General features: G+C 59.9%; 1 protein-coding gene across 1 annotated transcript in view; it reads left to right on the top strand.

Annotated features, from left to right (window-relative positions):
- TTC38 (tetratricopeptide repeat domain 38) overlaps positions 1-19,802 on the top strand; it is a 24,757-nt gene extending 4,955 nt beyond the window's left edge. Inside the window, exons 4-14 of the mRNA XM_043882082.1 lie at positions 551-722; positions 1,700-1,873; positions 3,310-3,385; positions 6,574-6,693; positions 9,377-9,436; positions 10,324-10,362; positions 12,273-12,354; positions 14,445-14,610; positions 15,692-15,851; positions 16,078-16,151; positions 18,484-19,802. Coding sequence (XP_043738017.1) covers positions 551-722; positions 1,700-1,873; positions 3,310-3,385; positions 6,574-6,693; positions 9,377-9,436; positions 10,324-10,362; positions 12,273-12,354; positions 14,445-14,610; positions 15,692-15,851; positions 16,078-16,151; positions 18,484-18,574 — 1,214 coding nt within the window. The 3' untranslated portion in view covers positions 18,575-19,802. The remainder of the gene's footprint in view (positions 1-550; positions 723-1,699; positions 1,874-3,309; positions 3,386-6,573; positions 6,694-9,376; positions 9,437-10,323; positions 10,363-12,272; positions 12,355-14,444; positions 14,611-15,691; positions 15,852-16,077; positions 16,152-18,483) is intronic.

The following is a 19,802-nucleotide window of genomic DNA, read 5'->3' as shown; positions in this document are numbered from 1 at the left end:
CGGGGGCTGGCAATCCCAGGTGGGTCGCGGGGGCCTAGACTGCTGCAAGGGCCGCAAGGCAGCGCCCCCGCCCCCGCCCCGATCTTTCTCAGCCACCAAGTTTTCAGCGCAGGAAGGCAGCCAAGACAGGATCACGGCTTCTGTGCTCTGGGGGCCGGCCCCCCCGACAGCATCTACTGGGGGGCCCCTGGGAGGCCCTGTGCTGGTGGCAGTGATAATAGCAGCTGATTAAGGAAGCAGGGGGGCTTCCAAAGCGTCCTGAGGCAGCCCCTAACCAGCTCATCCAGTGAGGGGGGCACAGGTGCCCCACACACTGGTGCTCCCTGTAATGTCCTAGCTGGAAAAGTGCTCGGGGGGTGCAGGATGTGTTAGGATTGCTGCACCTCCACGTGCATGGTGAGGGTCCGAGCTCTGCACTGTTGGTGGAGACACAGCCTAAAGCCTCCTGACTTGCCCCTCCTAGGACATGGGGTGTTTATTTCACCTGCAGGGCCTGCCTGGGCTGGGCATGACCGTCTGAATCACCAGCTCTTTTCCCACTTTTCGCCAGCCATGGGCCACGCCATCGCTAATGGCCTCGTGCTGATTGGCACCGGAAGCTCCGTGAGGCTGGACAAAGAGCTGGATGTGGCCGTGAAGACGATGGTGGAGATTTCCAAAACCCAGCCCCTGACCCACCGGGAGCAGCTGCACGTGTCTGCAGTAGAGACCTTTGCCAAGGGGTGAGGGGCCTCCCTGGGCCAGGGGCTGGTCTCCAGGACCACGCTCGCTGGCCGGTTCCATGGGCTGCCCCAGCACTGTGCAGAGGGGGCTGGGGGGTGATGCCCACCCTGCCTCCCATGCCTGTTTGATTGAGAGCCGCACCTTGTCTGCAGCAGTATCCTCAGCTGACTGAGGACACAGTTGGTTCAGATTCCTAGTCTGACATTCAAAGCAGCTTATTTGGTTTCATTGAATAAGTTGGTTATTATTTTCATTACAAAAATAATTGCCACAGTCCATGGGGTCACAAAGAGTCAGACACAACTTAGCGACTGGATGACAACATCAAAAATAATAGGATCACAGTAAATAAATAGATAAAAGAGAGAGGAAGACCCTTGCCCTTAGACTCCTGGTCCTAACACACCAGGTGAGCATCTGCCCATTGCCCCCTGCCCCTCTGGTTCCCACGCTGTCCCCCTGTGTGTCCTGTGCCCCCCAGGACACCCCGTGTGTCTGCTTGTGCAGGGAGATGCCCGCAGACCTGGGTGACCGAGTTCTGAAGCCGTGACAGAGCTCCGTCCCGGTCTCCCTGGTGTCGTTGCTGTTGTTCAGTCGCTAAGTTGTGTCTGACTCTCCGTGACCCCACAGACTGCAGCACACCAGGCTTCCCTGTCCTTCACTGTCTTCCTGGGGAATCAGTGTGAATGTCAGCGCAGGGCTGGAATTCCACCTCTCAGACTTCCCACAGCTGGTGTTTGGTCTCAGGTGAATTGGCAACTTGTGAAACGGTTTTTTTTTTTTTTTTTGCTTGAGTTAGAAAGTAAAACATCCCACTGGCTTTTGCATTTTCTGAGCCACAACCTGACACAGAAATGTGCCTGTGTATTTTAACCAGCTCAGTGTGAGCCGTGACACTGGCAGGAAGGGAAGCCCCTTCCACTCGCTGTGTGTGAACTGGGCTCGGGGTTGCTGAGACACCTCTCTTGGCTTCCAGGAACTTCCCGAAAGCCTGTGAGCTATGGGAGCAGATTCTCCGGGACCACCCAACAGACATGTTGGCTCTGAAGTTTTCCCACGATGCCTACTTTTACCTGGGCTACCAGGAGCAAATGCGAGATTCCGTGGCTCGAGTTTATCCCTTCTGGACACCCGACATCCCCCTGAGCAGGTCGGTGCCAGCTGGGAGTCACATCATTCCTGTCTCAGCCTCTCTCCTCTGCCCTGAGGAATGGCAGAGGCCCTGCCCTGAAACTCGTGAGGCTGCCGTTGCTCTTTCCTATTTCTCCGAAGTGAAAAGGTGGGAGTTCCCTGGTGGTCCAGGGTCAGGTCTCTGTGCCTGGGTTTGACCCCTGGTTGGGGAACTAAGGTTCTGCAAGCCACAGGTCTTGGCCAGGAAAAAAAAAAAAGTGAAAAGGTTTCACATCTTCACTTGATCTTTACTCCACCCTGGGAATGAAGTAATACTATTATGTATCAGTCAGCACAAGGTAGGTTTTGCTGCAGTAACAAACATCCTCTAGATCTTTTTCTCCACTTCTTATTACAAGGAAGGCGAGCTTCTCCCTCATAATATGTGTCCCATCACAGGCGGGCAGAGGCTCTGGGCCCATGCCATTGTCCCCCTCTGGGATCCCAGCTGGTGAAGCCACGACTTTCTGGACACGCCAGCTGCTAAGAGGGAAGAGAGCTCTCCTGGGGGACTCGCGGTGGCATTAGTGCTCAGAGTGAAGTGCTCTGAGTCGCTGGCCAGATCCAGTCACCCCCCCACCCCCGCCCCCTGCCGCAGGAGGCCAGGAAGCGCAGCACTACCATGGGCTGGAAGGAGAGGGAGGCGTGGAATAACTGTGAGCAGGCCTAGGGACCGCCACCCAGGGTCACCTCCACTGCATCTTAATCATAGGATTGTTGTGAAGGGCAAGTGGATTAATAGGTTGAAGAGCTGTGTTGTCAGGGTTCTCCAGAAAACAGAAACCAATAGGATGTGTATTTATTATGTGGTCACTAAGTTTTGTGTCCGACCCCATGGACTTAGCCCGCCAGGCTCCTCTGTCCATGGAATTCTCCAGGAAATAATACTAGAGTGGGTGGCCATTTCCTCCTCCAAGAGATCTTCCCGACCCAGGGATCCAACCCGAGTCTCCTACATTGGCAGGCAGATTCTTTACCACTGAGCCACGAGGGAAACCCAGGATATGTATATCTATATCTATGTTATTTACACACACACACACAGGGAGAGAGAGAGGGCAGAGGAGGGAGGGAGGTGCATTTATTTTACGGAGTTGGCTCCAGTGACTGTGGGGACTGGCAAGTCTCTGCCTTCGTCTCCACGTGACTGTCTGTCCTCTGTGTGTGTGTGTGTCCCTGTGTGTTCTGCCTTCCTCTCCTTTCTCTTATAAGGACACCAGTCGTTGGGTTTAGGGCCCACCCTCATCCAGGATGGCCTCATCTTAACTTGATCATAAGCCGCAAAGATTCGAATTCCACGTAGGGTGTGTGTCCAGACATACCGTCTGGGGGGTCACAACCCTGCTCCGGCCGTGTCGCGGGTGGAATGGTTCCCATCAATTTAAAAAAAATAATCATCTCTGTTTCTGTTTCCAGCTACGTGAAAGGCATCTATTCTTTCGGACTAATGGAAACCAATCTCTATGATAGGGCAGAAAAGCTGGCGAAAGAGGTAGGTGGGCCCTTCCCAGGTGCGGGGCCCCTGGGGGAGCGGTGTCAGGGGGGGCAGAGCAGGCCAGGCTCGGCCCCCCATTCTGCACCCCATTTCCTACTGGGAGGACTTGTGTTAACAGAGAGGGCAGCCCCCTCCGGTCACCTGTGCCGCCCGGGTCTGCAGAGCTACCTTGCACAGGTGGGGGAAGGCCCGTGAGGTTCCGTCCACCCCTCTCCCTCCAGGTCACACAGCGTGACGGCTCTGTGCACCCCCAGCTCCGTGTCTCCAGGGCCCACCGTGTGTGTTCTGGACCCAAACTGTGTAGGTGGGAAATGGGTGTCAGCGTTGCTTCTCCCACCTAGAACCGCAGGTTTCTAAGCGTCGCCGACAGCACCAAGCCTCCAAGAGAGGACCATTAGGTGCTGAGTGAGGCTTGTCGCCAAAAACTGTCGCCACTGAGCTATCAAGTTAAGAAGGAAAGAAAGGGAATTTTACTCGAGCCAAACTGAGGATTGTAAACCGGGAAGCTTACAGTTCTGAGCACTGTTCTGCCTGTTAGAACTTGAAGGTACAGTTGCCTACTTTTGTGAGACAAAGGACCGAACATCAAAAAGACATCCTGATATTTTCCCTGAAGGTCACCAAGGACACACAGTTCTGGATAAGCACGAACAAAGTGAGCAGCAAGTCACCACGCCCCACTGCAGGGCTGGGAAGGGCCGTGTTCTCTGAAGAACTTAGACTGCTGGCATCCGAGGAGAGGGAAGACTCCGTCTCCAGGGCGGAGCAGGCACTCCCTTCTTTGAGGAGCTCTGGTTAATGTGATGCAGGCGTGCGCTGCACATCGGGGAGCCAGGGAGAAGGCCCGAACAGGCACAGAGAGGATCTTAGGCTTCATTTTTCTGGTCCTCCCTTAAAATATAAATTTTATCTCATCAGACCGCTTCCGGTGGGCCCTGACCTGGCATTGGGGCCTGCTGGCCAGGCCTTCTCTTGAGTACCGCCTCCACCGGAGGCAGCCGCAGCCAAGGGCACAGAGCCGGGTGGGATGCTAAGTGCTTCCCGCGGGCCTGGCCCCTCCCTCTGTGCTGGGGCACACTGGCTGGCCGCTACCCTGGACGCACCCTGGACACCCTGGCTTGCAGGCTCCAGGGCCTCGGCTTCTCTGACTCAGAGGCCCCTCCTCCAGCGCCTCCCCTCCCAGGAGCAGAGACTGAGGCCCAGGGAGGGACCACCATGTACCCGGGAGTGACAACCGCTCCTGGGCCTGGCTCAGGGTTGGCCCTCACTTGGACGTGCCCGGTCCATCTGCTGGATGCAATGCCATGAGGCACTGAGCCCCTTCATCACTCAGAGGAGAGCTGCCGGGCTCCGGGAGGCCACGGCCAAGGCCGCCCAGCCCACAGAAGGCAGCGCCAGGCTCCCCCAGGCTGCCTGAGCACCGTCCATGCTGCCTGGACAGGCCTGCTCCCCAGCTCCCAGCAGGGCTCGTCCCCCGGACGTTGCCCTGGAGGGCTCCCAGCACCCTGTCCTCCCCAGGGGGCAGCGGTGCCCTCCTGGGGCCACAGGGCACTTGGGTCTCTGTAGACCTCTGGGTTCACAGAAGTAGAGGTGGGACTTGACAGGAGGTGACAGGGTCTGTGATGCAGTCCTGAGTCAGGGCTTTGAGGGGGGACACAGGGGACTTCTCTGTAATCTTGGCTCCGTGCTGGGGGACCAGGCGTCACCACCCAGGGGGCCAGATGCAGGAAGGTCCCCTGGACACCTTGGCATTGGGCCCTCCTGCTGGGCGCCATCTGTGTGGGCACCTGTGGGTGGCAGGATGGTTCAGGAAGTCAGAGGGGGACTGAGATGAGAGTCACAACCGCCAGGAGCAGGAAGGGTGATGTGGGGGGACCCCTTCTCTCCCTTCACACTTGGTCTACTGCCGGCGCCCACACTCTGACCCCAGCACCAGTCCACTCCAGACAGTTACTGGGCAAGGCCAGGCTTCTGGGAAACTGGGAGTAAGCCGCACAGGCTCCTCTGGGATCAGGAGAGGCTTCATGATGGTCACACCCGGGCCTCATCTGCAGGCTGAACCCCCAGGGCAGAAAGAGCAAAGGGCGGCTGTGAGGAAGGGGAATGGCAGGCCCGGGCTGGCTGATAGATGGAGCACTGATAGACCAAGGCTTAGGGCAGAGACAGGCGGGGCGGGTGCTGGGAGCAAAGTTTGGGGACAGCAGGGCCAGGTCGCCCTGGCCAGGTGGACTCTGCCCCAGGAAACTGTGGGGGGAAGCAGGTCAGCGGGGGAGGGCGGCCACGATCCCCGCAGGGGTGAGAGCAGCCCCTGCCGTGAGCCCCGGCCCCGAGCTGCACGCTTCATGGGCCCGTTCACAGGACCCGGGGCCCCGGCCTGCTCGGCTGCACGCCCGGGGTCTCCTGCCCCGTCCTGGTCCTGTGGGGCTCCGCCCCAGGCCCCCGGTGTCCCTGCAGGCGGGCCCCCTCTCTGTCCCCACGCGGGCTGGCCGGGCCTTGCAGTGGGGCTGCACACAACCCGCTGCGGTGCAGACCGCCTGGCCGGGGCCGGGCCAGGGGCAGGGGTGAAGGCACGGGGGAGCCGAGGGAGCAGGGCCGGGGTGGTCCCCAGGGTCACGGTGAAGCTCGGTTTACTGCCCCGTGCCGGGCTCAGTAGGCGCTCAGTACCCTCATGTCCACCAGCCCTGTGAGTGGCTGTCGTTATTCCTCTCAGTAGCATCAGAACGAGCCTGGAGAGCCACACGTGTGGTCCTTGTGTGTGTACTAGTCGGGAGGGGCAGCTGAGAGCCCCCAGCGTCCATACACACTCTGTCCACTGGCCTCCACGGCAGCCTCGAGAGGAAGGTGGGGACGCTGGGCGGCATGTTGCACGTGACTCAGCTGTGGACCCGAGGCTGGGGGCGAAGGGGCTGAATAAGCCCCTGCTTTGGGAAGACCCCACTGCTGCCCCACTGCGCGGCTCTGGGCGAGTCACCAGCCTCCGTGAGCCTTAGTCTCCTCATCCGTGAAGTGGGCAGTGACACCCTCGTTGGCAGCATCCAGTCTCTGATTCACGGGCGGGTCTCTGGGGACGTGACTTTGAGGCAGAGCCCAGGCCCCTGGTGCCCCTGCAGCTGGGACGCCTTGTCACCAGGCGGACTGACTCACACATCATCTCGATTTGTCCTCCCCGCCCCCCGCCCACGTAGGCTTTATCCATTAACCCGACGGACGCGTGGTCGGTGCACACCATTGCGCATATTCACGAGATGAAAGCGGAGGTCCAGGAAGGCCTGGAGTTCATGCAGCACTCGGAAGCCCACTGGAAGGTATGGTGCTCGTCCATCCACCCGCCTGGAAAATTCCATCTGTCCTCCTAAGTTAAGCTGAGGATTAACAGATAGAGTTACCAGGTGCAGCTTAGTTCTGGGGAAACTTATGTTCCGCTTGGAAGTGTTTCTATCAAACCACCAGGTCCCCTGGGAGCCACACAGCTCCCCAACACCTGCCGGCGTTTTGCAGGTAATTCTAGAATTGGTCGTGGCCTGAGGCATTTGGCTGTAGAAGGAATGGACGAGAAAAATTACTGGGTGAGCAAGAACCCAGGCTTCCCAGGTGGCTCAGCAGTAAAGAATCCTTGCAGGAGACTCAGGTTCAACCCCTGGGTCAGGAAGATCCCCACCTGGAGAAGGAAATGGCAACCCACTGCTGTATTCTTGCCTAGAGAATCCCATGGATAGAGGAGCCCGGCGGGCTACAGTCCACAGGGTGGCAAAGTGTCAAACACAGCTGAGCGACTAAACAATGGCAACAAACAAGAGCCTGGCACTGGCACTGGTGAGAACCACGAAGGCTCTGAGCTCCTGCCTCCGCCACTGGCTAGAGGGCTGGACATGGACCCCAGCACCACAGAGTGTCCGCAGCTGGTGCAGCCAGGGGCCGATGGGGTGGATGAGGGCCCGGCGACCGTATGCAGGGCTGGCATGCGGGGGTCAGGTCCCTGGTGGGGCAGTGGCACCCATGCCCTCCAGACCCCTCAAGCCCTGCCAGGCGGCCCTTCCCTGGGGCCTCATTGTGCCGGCCTGCACCCAGCTGCGGTGGCCCTGTCTCCTCACATGTGCTTGTCCTCGGGTTTGTCCCTGGCATCCACCCGGGCTGCCTGTCCAGGGGTGGTCTGCTGCCCTGCCCTTCTCTGGGCCACAGTGGGCACCCAGCAGCCAGTGGTCAGTGGCTGAGCAAACGAAGGCGAGACCAGGACCTGGGCAGGGAGCAGGGGCTAGCGCGATGACCTCAGTGTGGCCCAGGAAGGCCAGTGGGGAGTCATTGACAAGGCAGCGTCCTGGCCTCTCCAGGAGAGCTATTAGGTAGAGCAGGCGAGCAGGTGCAAGGTAAACTTGGAGAACTGTGACGGCATTAGGTTCAGACTCACGTCTTTGTAAGGGTCCCCAGACCCTGGGCCTGAACTCGGCCCTGGGTGGGGAGTGGGGGGGCGCAGTGTGGGTCGGGCCCCTGTCCTCAGGCCCCCCCAGCAGGTACTGACCCTGCATGGAGGGAGCGCCTGGGCGGCCGTGCAGTCCAAGGGGGAGGCCGGGGAGGCCTGGTCAGGGCCGGGTCATTTGTATTCATTCCATTTACTTCCTGCCCCAGGCTCTGGATTTCCTGGGCCTGGGTGCTTGAGGCCTGGCCTCTCCCCCAGGGCAGGAGCCCGATCCCTCTGGGCCTCAGTTTCCTCATCTGAAAAACCTGCTGTTGCCACCGCCATGAGGCCCTGGCCCCAAAGGAGCGCCCTTGGACGTTGGTCTGACTCTGTAACACGAGGCAGCCAGTGATGGCTGGGCTCATCTCCTGGCAGGCGCTGGGCCGCGATGCCTGTGCACGGCCCCTGCGGAGGCTCCTGGCGACCTCCAGCCTGGCGGCCCAGCCGGGGGACAGATGGCGGGGCCCGCGGCTTCCCTTCCTGTCCTCTGGCGCCTGCCCCCGGCCCTTGGCTGCCGGCACCGAGCTCAGTTCTTCAGGCTCCAGTCAGTGTCCGGGCTTTACCTCATCCCAGGGACCCCACTGAGGGTCCTGCGCAGGCTGCTCTGTCTACAAAAGACCCGTCAAGTGGAGCTAGCAGCTCCCAGCATGACCATAGCACGGCTAGGGCACTCTTGCGGATATGGATACCCGGAGGAAGCATCCTACCCAATTGGGCTTGAGGGGGGAGCAATCAGAGAAGGCTTCCTGGTGGAGGCAGCCTATGAGATGAATGTCGAAGGGTGAGTAGGAGTTTGTAGACAAAGGACAGGGAAGTGTAGGATCACTGTAAACAGAAGCCCGCAGTGGCCTGTGAGGGAGGGGAGCTGGGAGGGTTGAATCCTCAGATATAGGTGTAGACGTGGGTCATGGAGGAGGCGGCGTCAGCTGCCTCCCAGGACGTGGGAGGTGGTGTCCAAGCAGAGAAGGAAGTGTCTGCCGCAGCCACATAGGCTGGCATTCGTGGTGGGGCCCAAAGCAGAGCAGCTGCAGCCGTCCGGGTGTCACCCCTGCCCCTTTATCCTGTGGGGTGTGCCAGGACCTGCGGAGGTTCGGCCCCAGGTGCAGCGGTCCGTCGGGTTTTATTGGGACGTCCTGTGCTGTTGGGCACAGTCGGCCTCTGCAGCCGTTTGGATGGGCTTCTTCATTCTCTCCACACCACACCTAAGGAAGGCGAGGCTTGGGGTGCCAAGTGGCCCCCTCTGGGTGGCTCTGGTTCTCCTGCCTCCTCGTCCTGGGGCTAAGATGCCAGCCTGCCGTAGCCTCAGCGCCCTAGGTAAATTCAGGCACACCACTTGCCGAGGCTCAGGGCCAAAGGAATGGACAGGCGTGGACTTGCTGGCCAGGGCAGCTGAGGCAGGGGCTGGGAAGTGTTTCCTGCCCCCAAAGCTGTGGGGTTCTGTGTTGACACAGACAGCAGCTGCTTACCCCCCCGTACCCACCCCAACCGCCCAGCCGGGCTGTCAGATTTTTCTCATGCTCTTGTTCTTTCCCCAGGACTCTGACATGCTTGCTTGTCATAATTATTGGCACTGGGCCTTATATCTGATTGAAAAGGTAAGAGGACCGGCCGTCTTAACCTACAAAGATGTAGGGCCTTACACCTTTGTGAGGTCTCACCCTCCAAGGAAGGAAATGTTTTCCGCCTTTTGCTGCACTTTATACCCCGTGGAGCAGCGCTGTGTGTTTGTGCGTTCCAGCGGCGTTCTGAGGCAGTAGGGCACTCACGTGTTCAAACAGCTCTTCAGGTTTGAACTCCTTTAGGTATTTCCCACTGTCCTGGACTCAGAAATCCTGTACACATGTGTGCCATTTGTGGAGACAATGTAGACCCAGTACCTCTCTGCCCCTGGAGTGAACTGCCAGGCCCACACCCCACGGTTGTACCCGAACGAGCCACGGGACCCTCACAGTGCTTCACCCCAGTGGGGGCGCGGGTGTGGGGTCATGCTTGACCCCAGCGATCCCACCACTGGGTCCCATTTATAAGGGCTCTTCTTGCAGTTTGTCGTAGAGAAAATCTAGAAGTTCCCTAAAGGCCCAAAGAGAAATGCTTGGAAGGTAAGGGCCCTGTAAGGATATGCAGAATGCAGTAACACAGCATCTTCAAGAAAGCAGTGAACCCAGCTGAATGGGCCATGAGGAAAAGACAGAGAGGAAGAAACAGTCCTGGAGGAAATAGATGGAAGAGCTCACAGCCGCTTGACAAGCGCTTCATGGGAAAAGCAATGCTTTCGTGGAAAGGGCTCCCCTAGCGGCAGCTGCTGCTGTGTCCCCTACCTGGGGAAAGAAGGGCTGGGGGGCAGGGGTTCCTCTCTGCCCATCCCAAGACCCACCAAGCTGTGGGCAGGCAGGCTGGGCCTTTGTCGAGGCGTTTTCAGTTCATGTCTCGGCATCTCATTTCACCTTCTCCCTGTGTTAATCCCGGAACTTCGTTTTTCCAGGGCGAATACGAGGCTGCGCTGACCATTTACGATGACCACGTAAGTCCACGCTTGCACTCAATTCAGTTTATTGCGTCGATTTCCCTTCAGTCTCGACCAGCTTCCTAAGCGGGTCCGTGTTGCCCCAGACAGACCCACAGCTGGAGCGGAAGCACAGCTCTTGTGTAAGACCTCACAGCGTTGATTCTCTCCAAGGGCAGTGTTGAAACCCAGAACGGGGTTTGACTCTGCTCACCTGTGGGCATTGGGAGATTGCTTTCCCAGGTGACTCGGTGGTAAAGAATCCATCTGCCAATGCAGGAGATGCAAGAGATGTGGGTTCAATCCCTGGGTGGGGAAGATCCCCTGGAGGAAATGGCAACCCACTCCAGTATTCTTGCCTAGAAAATTTAATGGACAGAGGAGCCTGGCGGGCTACAGACCAGTGGGTTGCAAAGAGTCAAACATGACTGAATTCGCGTGTGCATACACATACACACACACACACACACACACACACACCCCTCTGCGGGCATTGGAAGAGTGCACATGTCAGATGGTCATCTCTGAGATCTCAGGCTTCCTTCTAGTCATTTAGATTGCCTTTATTTGGTGAGAACATTGTTCCGCCTGAAATGTTTTTGGCTGTGCTGCGTGGCTTCTGGGATCTCAGTTCTCTGACCGGGACTGAACCCGGGCCAGGTGGCAGTGCAAGTGCTGAATCCTAACCGCTAGACCATTAGGGAACTGCCGGGAATTTTTTTTCTTTATTGTAGTAAAATATACACTGGGGCTTCCCAGGTGGTGCTAGTGGTAAAGAATCTGCCTGCCAGTGCAGGACACTCAGGTTCAATCTTTGGGTCGGGAAGATTCCCTGGAGAAGGAAATGGCAACCCACTCCAGCATTCTTGCCTGGAGAATCCCATGGACAGAGGAGCCTGGTGGGTTGCAAAGAGTTGGACACAGTTGAGCTTAGATAGAGCATACCTACTGTATTTTACCACCGTAACCAGTTTAAGTGTGTGGTTACCACGGCAACCAGTTTGTGTGTATGGTTACCATGGCAACCACTTTAAATGTGCAGTTGCCATGGTAACCAGTTTACATGTACAGCTCTGTGTCGTTCAGTACATTCATATTGCAATGCAGCCTTCACCACCATCCATTCCTGCAACTTTTTCACCTTCCCAAACAGAATCCCCACCTACTAAACCCTAACTATTCCCCCTCTCTCCAGGCCCTAAGTACATGTTTGAAAGTGAAAGTATTTGTCACTCAGTCATGTCTGAGTCTTTGAGTCGTGTCTGTAGGCTACCAGGCTTCTCTGTCCATGGAATTCTCCGGGCAAGAATACTGGAGTGGGTTGCCATTCTCTTCTCCAGGGGGTCTTCCTGACCCAGGGATTGAATCCAAGTCTCCTGCATTAGCAGGCAGACTCTTAACTTTTGAGTCAAAGATGTGTGTTTAAAAGAAAAAAAAAAAAAAAGCCTAACTCACAGCTTCTGGGCACCCCGCTGTGGGCTTAAGAACCGAGCCGGGGCTGGGGGGCTGGGGCATAAACATGCTGTCGATCTGAGGATCTGAACCCTGGAGAAGGACGCTCAGCAGGGTTTCTTGCAAGAGGAAACCCTATATAAGTTTCATCCTATGAAGGGTGACAAGAGCTTGTGCCGTGGGGTGCAGACCTGCTGAAGGTGGAGTCGTTATCGGGCCAGGAGGGGACACGAGGTGACCGGTGGGCCAGGGCCCGACGCACACTCCCCCAGGTGCCAGTGCGCTGGGCTCTTTCCCAAGTCTGTCCAGTGCCCCTCGGGCACCCGGAGCGGCCCAGGCCCTGAGAGCCGAACGGCCCTGAGGGGTAGGGTGGAGGGGACGCTGGCGGTGGCTTCCGTGGGCTGAGGGCCTGGCCCTGACAGGCGGACTCAGGCAGTCCCTGCAGCCCCTCACCCCCACCCGCCCTTGTCTTCCAGATCCTGCCCAGCCTGCAGGCCAGCGGGGCGATGCTGGACGTGGTGGACAGCTGCTCCATGCTGTACCGGCTGCAGATGGAAGGTAGCCCCGTCTGGTTCCTGGTCCCTCCGCTCCAGGGTGACGAGGGGCAGGGCCATGGCCGGGGCCCAGGCCGGCGGGAACGCCTGAGCGAGTTTCTCCAGGGTCTGCTCTCAGCCCCAGGACAGCGTGGCCCCGGGTACCGGCTCTGCGGCTGCCTTCCAGCCGGCCCCAGGCCAGGGGCCCAGGCCCCCGCGGCCCTTTCTCCTGGATCCCACTGCCCCTCGGAGCCCAGGCCTCCGGCTCTGAACCTGGCGGGCCCGTGCCGCTCCCACAGCCTACCTGCTCAGTCTGCTGGGGACAGGCGGTACCTGGCTACCCGTCTCTGGGTGCCACCTCAGTTTCTCAATGCCTGGGGATTTCAGAGAGAAGAGTTTCACCACAGTGTCACCCAGTGCTTGGACGTGGCCTGAATGGGGGCCATGGAGGGCTTCCGGCCGACTGCTTAGGGTACCTGATGGCTCTCCCGTCCCTCCCACATTCAGCAGGTTCCTCTGCCCACTCTAGGGCCCGGGTCAGCGGGACAGAGTGGGGATGAGGCTGTTTCTAGAGGATTCTGGGAAGGCTTCCTAGAGGAGGTGAGATGGAAGCCACAAAAGGGAGCATAGGGTTTTGCTGAGGGGCGATGGGAAAGGGCATCATAACAGGGAGCGGCCTATCCAGCGCCCCAAGGACGGCAGCCGGTGGCCTGTTCCAGGGATGAGCGAGAGGCACAGTCCACGGCTCAGATGGAGCGGAGGAGGCTGAGGGGTGGGGACGGAGGGTGATGAGTGCTGCTTCTGTCTGGGTCTTGAAGGGCCCGTGGGGCCAGGCTGATCAGGTTCCTTCCAGCAGGTGGGCTGAGCCAGGGGCGGCCAGGCTGGAGGCCAGGGCATCGTCGAGGAGCCCTCACTGCCGTCCAAGTGACTGGGCTGGGACCCCAGAACCCGGCCAGTGGGGGCCTGTGTCTCTGTTCAGCCAAAACCCTCCAGAACTGGGTGGGGAGGGGAGGGCCAGGGGAAGTTGAGTCCTATTGACTCTGAGATCCCGTTGACCCTTCACCTGTGGAGGCCCAGCCCGGGCCTCAAGCCTGGGCCCCCGGAACGCCCGTGAGGAGGGGCTCAGAAGGGCCGGGCCCTGGCCTGGAGGCTGGGAGGCCCCATCGGGGTGCCGCGGGGCCAGGGAAGGGAGAGGAAGGTCACTCACTTCCTCACCGCAGAATGGAGCCTCCAGGCTGCTTCCACTTGACGGGCAGAGACATGGAGGTCTGGGCAACCACGGGGTCGCGGGAGGACCGCGAGGAGCAGGAGGGGGAGTCGGGTAACTTGCAGAATCCATGAGGGACGGGAGGGGAGGTGGTGTGGGAGAGCAGAGCAGAAGGAGGGACAGGCTCGAGCTGGAAATCGAGACCCAAAGGGGTGCTCAGTCGTGCCCGACTCTTTGCGACAACTCTTTGTAGCCCCATGGACTGCAGCCCGCCAGGCTCCTCTGTCCATGGGACTCTCCAGGCAAGAACACTGGAGTGGGTTGCCATGCCCTCCTCCAGGGGATCTTCTGCACTCAGGGATTGAACTCAGGTCTCCCACATTGCGAGCAGATTCTTTACCATCTGAGCCACCAGGGAAGCCCCAAAAGGCAGACCTAAAGGATGCTGTTTATGAATTCCACAGGTTCTGACTGGCCCCCCTGCCCTGTGTCAGGGGCCTTCCCGGTGAGAACCCCAAGAGGAGCTTTGACAGTGGTTTTGTTCAGTGGCTCAGTCATGTCTGACTCTCTGCGACCCCGTGGACTGTAACCCACCCGCCTCCTCTGTCCATGGGATTCTCCAGGCAAGAGTACTGGAGTGGGTTGCCATTTCCTTCTCCATTACAGTGGTTTGGGGTTTGTCAAAGGGGCCAGAGACTTTACTGAACACTGTTCCATAGCTTTTATTATTTTGATTTGCTTTCTACCTTACCCACCTGCTGCTTTTATGATTAAACAAAGTTAACGTAAGCCAGGCCCAAAGGCCTAAGCCCGAGGCCAGATGCCGCCTGCCAGCTTCATGGGGCCTCCTCACCTGGAGTGCACACCGCGCTCATGCCAGGCCCGCGGGTGTCCCCCCGTGTCCCCAGGGGTCTCCGTGGGCCAGCGGTGGCAGGACGTCCTGTCTGTGACCCGGAAGCACAGCCGAGACCACGTCCTGCTCTTCAACGATGCGCACTTCCTGATGGCGTCACTGGGCGCGGGGGATGCCCAGACCACGCAGGAGCTGCTGACCACCCTGCGGGACGCCAGCGAGTACATGGAGGGCCAGGGCGGGGTGGGGAGGCGGGGGCGGGGTGGGGAGGCGGGGGCGGCGCGGGCAGACCGCCTCTGCCTGCTGGGAGGCTGGGGGTGGAGGCCCCAGGAGAGCACAGCCACACGGATGCCCGTGGAGGGCTCCTCCCAGGGGTGCCCTTAGACGGGCATCCTCGGAAGGTGTGTGCCCCGGGTGTTCAGTCTCCCCCAGGTGTGCGTCCCCATGGGACGTGCCCTTCAAGGGTACACTTGCTTCCCCCAACCCGGGACACAGAGCAGTCTCTGTCCCGTAGGCCTCAAGGTCAAGGTCAATGTCGCGCCCAGGGGAGGCGGGGAGGCCCTGGAGCCAGAGGGACTGCCCCTTACAGGGTCTCAGGTCTCTACTCTCAGCCTGTTTCCTCGGCTGGTGGGACAGGCTGGTAGGAGAATGGGGGCAGTGACGTGGCGACATCCCTCGCGCCGTTCCTGGTGCCATGGGAGTTGGTCCCAATCACAGTGGGGGCCACAGAGTCTGGGGAGGCCCTGTACAGGCCACCGGGGACGTGGCCAGCCCTGGTCTCCCGACTGGAGAGCTACAGCTGGGAGACCAGGAGCCCTGGCGGTTTGTCCCTGCTGCCCAGGGGAGGGTGACACCCACAGCCACCTGCCCTGCCCCTCCTCCTGGGGCTTTGGCCATAGCTTCAGGCCCCCAGCCCTCATGACCCCGATCGGCCACCTCCTGAGGGCCCTGGGAAGACGAGGCCCGCCCCAGCTGTGCATTCAGTCCAGGGGCGACACCAGCTCCAGTACCAGCCTTGACCTGCTTTCCCTGCGAGGTCGGCTCTGCCACTCCCATTTTACAGATGAGCAAACTGAGGCCAGGCATCGGGGCACTGGCCCGAGGCCACAGCGCCGTTGAACTGAGTTGAGAACCCTGTCCTCTCCCGTCCCTGGTGGCCTGTCCTTCCATCAGCCCACCTGATCAAAGCCCCTACGCTGGGCTGAGGAGGAGGCCACCCTCTTAGGGACCTGAGTCGGGTGGGAGACCAGTGCGCCGTCAGGGGGGCAGCACAGGGCTGAGGGCACCCTCTCGGGCCGGCAGGTCCCCGGGGGAGAACTGTCAGCACCTCCTGGCCCGCGATGTGGGGCTGCCCCTGTGCCAGGCCCTGATGGAGGCCCAGGACGGGAGCCCCGAACGCGTGGTGGAGCTGCTCCTGCCCATCCGCTACCGGCTGGTCCAGATCGGAGGCAGCAACGCCCAGGTGAGCCCCAGCCTCGCGTGTGTCGCGCAAGGGCCCTGGGGCCAGGAGCCCCTGGACCCCGCAGCCCCCGTCTCCGTGCAGCGTGGGCGCCCGCGGGGTGGGAGGGTCCTTGCAGTTCACACCCCCGTGAGCTTTTCCCTGAGGACTGGCTGGCCTGCAGTGGGGAAGGGAGTCCCCACCCCTCGTCCCACGTCATGGGGTCTCACGTGCCCAATGCATCTTTCAGAGAGACGTCTTCAACCAGTTACTGATTCACGCGGCCTTGAACTGCTCGTCTGACCTCCACAAGCACGTGGCCCGGTGAGTTCCTCATTTCGGTCCAGAGCCCAGCCCCTCTCACTCGGGGGTCCCCCTGGACTTGCAGGGGCCCAGAGGCTCCCACCTGCCTTGGCCCAAAGTGGTGTCCGTCTCTAAGCCTGCAGAGATACGAGGCCCCGAGGGTGCCTGGTTCTCCCCTCTGAGCATCTTCAACTTGACCAAAGGGGCCGTGGGCCCTGCCTTCAGCGCCCCCCGCCTGCGCCCCCAGCGCACTCCTTGTCCTGGCCACGCTGAGCTCCTTACTCCTGCAGGCCCCTGGGCCTTCACACGTGCTGCCCTCTGCCCGGGACGTCCGTCCTTCTCCTGCACCCACCCACTGAGCCTTCAGGCCTGGCTCACACCGTCCTGCCACACATTGTCCTGCCAGACTGTGCCAGGTGCCAGGGGGAGAGGTGGGCGGGTAGGCCCCAGCCGAGGCTGCGAGGAGCTTCCGTCTCCTGCAGGGAATAAGCGATTCATCCCACAAATGCGTGTGAAAACGCTGTGGGCGTGGGCACGCTGCCCAGGATGCCGTGATGGAGACGCTTAGTGGATGGGGGTTCAGGGCGGGAGAGTGCCCGTGGAGGTGACATTCAGAGGGACTCCTGAGACCAAGCGGGTTTAACCGGCTCAGAGGTGATCTGCTCAGGAGGAGGGGTGCAGCTGGAGGATTGGGGGTGTTGGGGTGGGGGCACCCCAGGAAGAAAGCTCTGGGAAGGCAGCCTCTGCCGCAGGCTCCGTGCTCCCACCCCTGGCTCCTCTCAGCCCCACCGGCCCCGGTGCCCCGGAGGTGAGATGAGACCCCTTCGCCCAAGTCTCCTGGCCAGCTGGAGCGCCGAGGGGAAAGGGGAACCGGGGTGCCGGGTGGGCAGCCGGGGTGTCCTGAGGCCCCATGAAGCTGCTGCTGCAAGTCCAGACTGCACAGGGGGCCCCGGAGGCCCTTGCTGGACTCTGGAGGTTAGAGGCCCGGTGGAAGGGGCAGAGTCTGTGTAGCCCATGGCAGGCAAGGCCCAGTTTCCCCAGAGGCGGGTCCAAACCGAGCAGCGGGCATTGGCGGCGCTGATGACACAGACGTGGACGCTGTGTCCCACGAGTGTGGACAGACACACAGGACGTGGTTACACCCTGCAGCACCCTGGACGCATGGCCCTCTCTGTCAGCCCCCCACGGCCACATGCAAAGCCGCACACATTCTCTAGTGCTGGAGCTGCTTGGGGAGCTCCAGGCTTGGTGGCAGCTGGGCAGGGAGGGTGGGGCCCCGTGGACAGAGACGCGGGCGAGGCCTTGAGCAGGGGAGCCAGGGTCAGGTGGGGGGCACGATGCGGTCCAAGCTGGGCATGCTGGGGAGCCTGCTGCTGGCGGGGTCCCAGGCGCACCCCCTCCAGGTGCCCTCCTGGCGTCCTCACGCTGCTCAGCACCCCTCCCCTCCAAAGCAGAAAGCCTCGGCCCGTGCCATGGTGTCCCCACCCCCAGTGCCAGGCCCAGCCCCTTAACCCCGCCCTCCGTGCAAAGGATCACTATGGCCAGTTGTTTGGGTGGGGGGGGGTGTCTTTGTCTTAAATTACCCTCCCTTGTTGAAAGCTGGAATTTTCCCCTCACCATCCTTTTGGCCGCTTGATTTCCCAGAACATTCTCAGGCTTGCTGTTATTGTTCAGTCACTTAGTCGTGTCCGACTCTTTGTGACCCCATGGATTACAGCACGCCAGGCCTCCCTGTCCATCACCCACCCCCGGAGCCTGCTCACACTCATGTCCATCGAGTCGGTAATGCCATCCAACCCTCTCATCCTCTGTCGTCCCCGTCTCCTCCTGCCCCCAGTCTTTCCCAGCATCAGGGTCTTTTCCAGCATTCTCAGGCATGGTCCTCCCCCCGTCTCCAGTCACGCCCCACCTCATAAGGTCCAGGCACTACTTATGGCAAGGGGTCAGGCCCCCAGTCCTGGGGCAGGTGAGGCCACAGGGCTGTGCCCACCCTGAAACGCTCTGCACTTGGGCATCACCGGAACACTGCCAGGGTGCTCTCCAATCACCGATGGCCTGGGCCAGCATGAAAACACGGGGTGGGAGCCCAGGCTTTCTCAGCCTCACAGCGCTGCCCACCTGCTGCCTGGTCCCCGCCCCTGCCAAGGCCCCGTCTCCTGCCTCTGGACCTTGGTCCCACCTGTCCCCTGGGCTGTGATGTCAGCCCCTCCTTCCACCACTGGGTGAGGGGGCATCTTGCTTTCTGCCAGTTCAGCCGTGGCCCGTGCTGCTTGTGTCCTGCCTTGGGGTAGAGAGCCATCCGTCCCCCAGCTTCTAGAAGGTTCCAGCACCGACCCTGTCTCTGTTTCCCCAGGAGCCTTCTGATGGAGCGAGATGCCTTAAAGCCCAACTCCCCGCTGACCGCCAGGCTCATCCGCAAGGCGGCCGCCATCCACCTCCTGTAGTGAGCCAGCCTGGCTGCCCGCCCCACGGGGCCGCCGTGGCCCTCAGACTGGCTGCTGCATTGGCTTCGCGGGGTTACAGGTGGCCAGGCCTGTAAAGGAGAAGGCCCTGTAACCAGCAGCGTTATGGGAAGAAGGGGCAGAAATCAATTTTCAGCATGGTTCCAAATCTTCTTCTAATCCTCGCTCAGGGCCATGGTGCGGTTTCAAGCAGAGCCGAGGTGGGGGCTGCATTTCCACTTGCCTCAAAAACTGTTTTCCCAGGGGACCCTGCCTTACACCTCCCAGTTGTTCAAGGGTTGGAAGGCAGGGGTGGGGTGGGGTGGTGGTGGGCTCAGCTCGGGGAGGGGAGTCTCCCACCCAGCCCTAGAGGCACCCCTCTCCCCACTCTAGGCTGCCCCTGGGATAAACCCCATCATTCTGCCTTCCTCTCCATATTCTGGAAAGGTTCTGTTGTCCCACCTTTTGGGTGAGGGTACCCATGGTGGGGAGTGACTTGCCCAGGGTCCCAACTAGTGGGGGCCCTGTGCCTCCTGGGAGAGAGGGGCCCCCACCTCAGTGCCTGGGCCCTCGGCCCTTCTGCTGTGTCTGCAAAGACGCCTGCAAGCTTCCCTTGGGGCTTTAGTGGCGCTGATTTGGGTTGATTTTCTCTTAATTCTAAACTGCACATTGTCAACCATGATTCTTAAAAATTTTTGCTTCACACAGGAATATAGTTGATTTATAATGTTGTGTTAGTTTCAGCAGCGTGGTTCAATTACACATACACATGTCTGCTATTTTTCATGTTCTTTTCCCTGTTAGGTTGTTAGACTGTGGGGTAGAGCTCCCTGCGCTCTGCAGTAGGTCCTTGCTGATTATTTTTGTCAACCATGATTTTAATCATACGTATGCACACTCATTGGTCTGCTGTGCCTTCTGAGGATTGAGGATTGAGCGAAGAGGCAGAAACCAAAGCCTTGTGATGTGGCTTTAACAAGATCGGAGCCAGTTTTATAATTGCTGCCTCTGTCTCCCTCCCCGCAGAGAACCCGGCCCTGACGTCCAACTTGGTGGTGCTGTGAGAGGCAGTCTCAGCCCACTGGTGTTTCTTGGGTTCCTTCAGTGCAAACTGAAATTAGGGAAGGGACTCACGGGGGCAGGGAGGGGGGCAGGTCTTCCGGGAGGCAGCAGACACCTCTAAATTGACTAGACACATTTCCTGGGATTAAAATAAACTAGTTAATTGGTT

The sequence above is a fragment of the Cervus elaphus genome, chromosome 22, assembly GCF_910594005.1.
Source record: "Cervus elaphus chromosome 22, mCerEla1.1, whole genome shotgun sequence".
NCBI classification, from domain to species: Eukaryota; Metazoa; Chordata; class Mammalia; order Artiodactyla; family Cervidae; genus Cervus; species Cervus elaphus.
The sequence above is the reverse complement of the archived record's forward strand: the minus strand, read 5'-3'. Positions and strand labels throughout refer to the sequence as shown.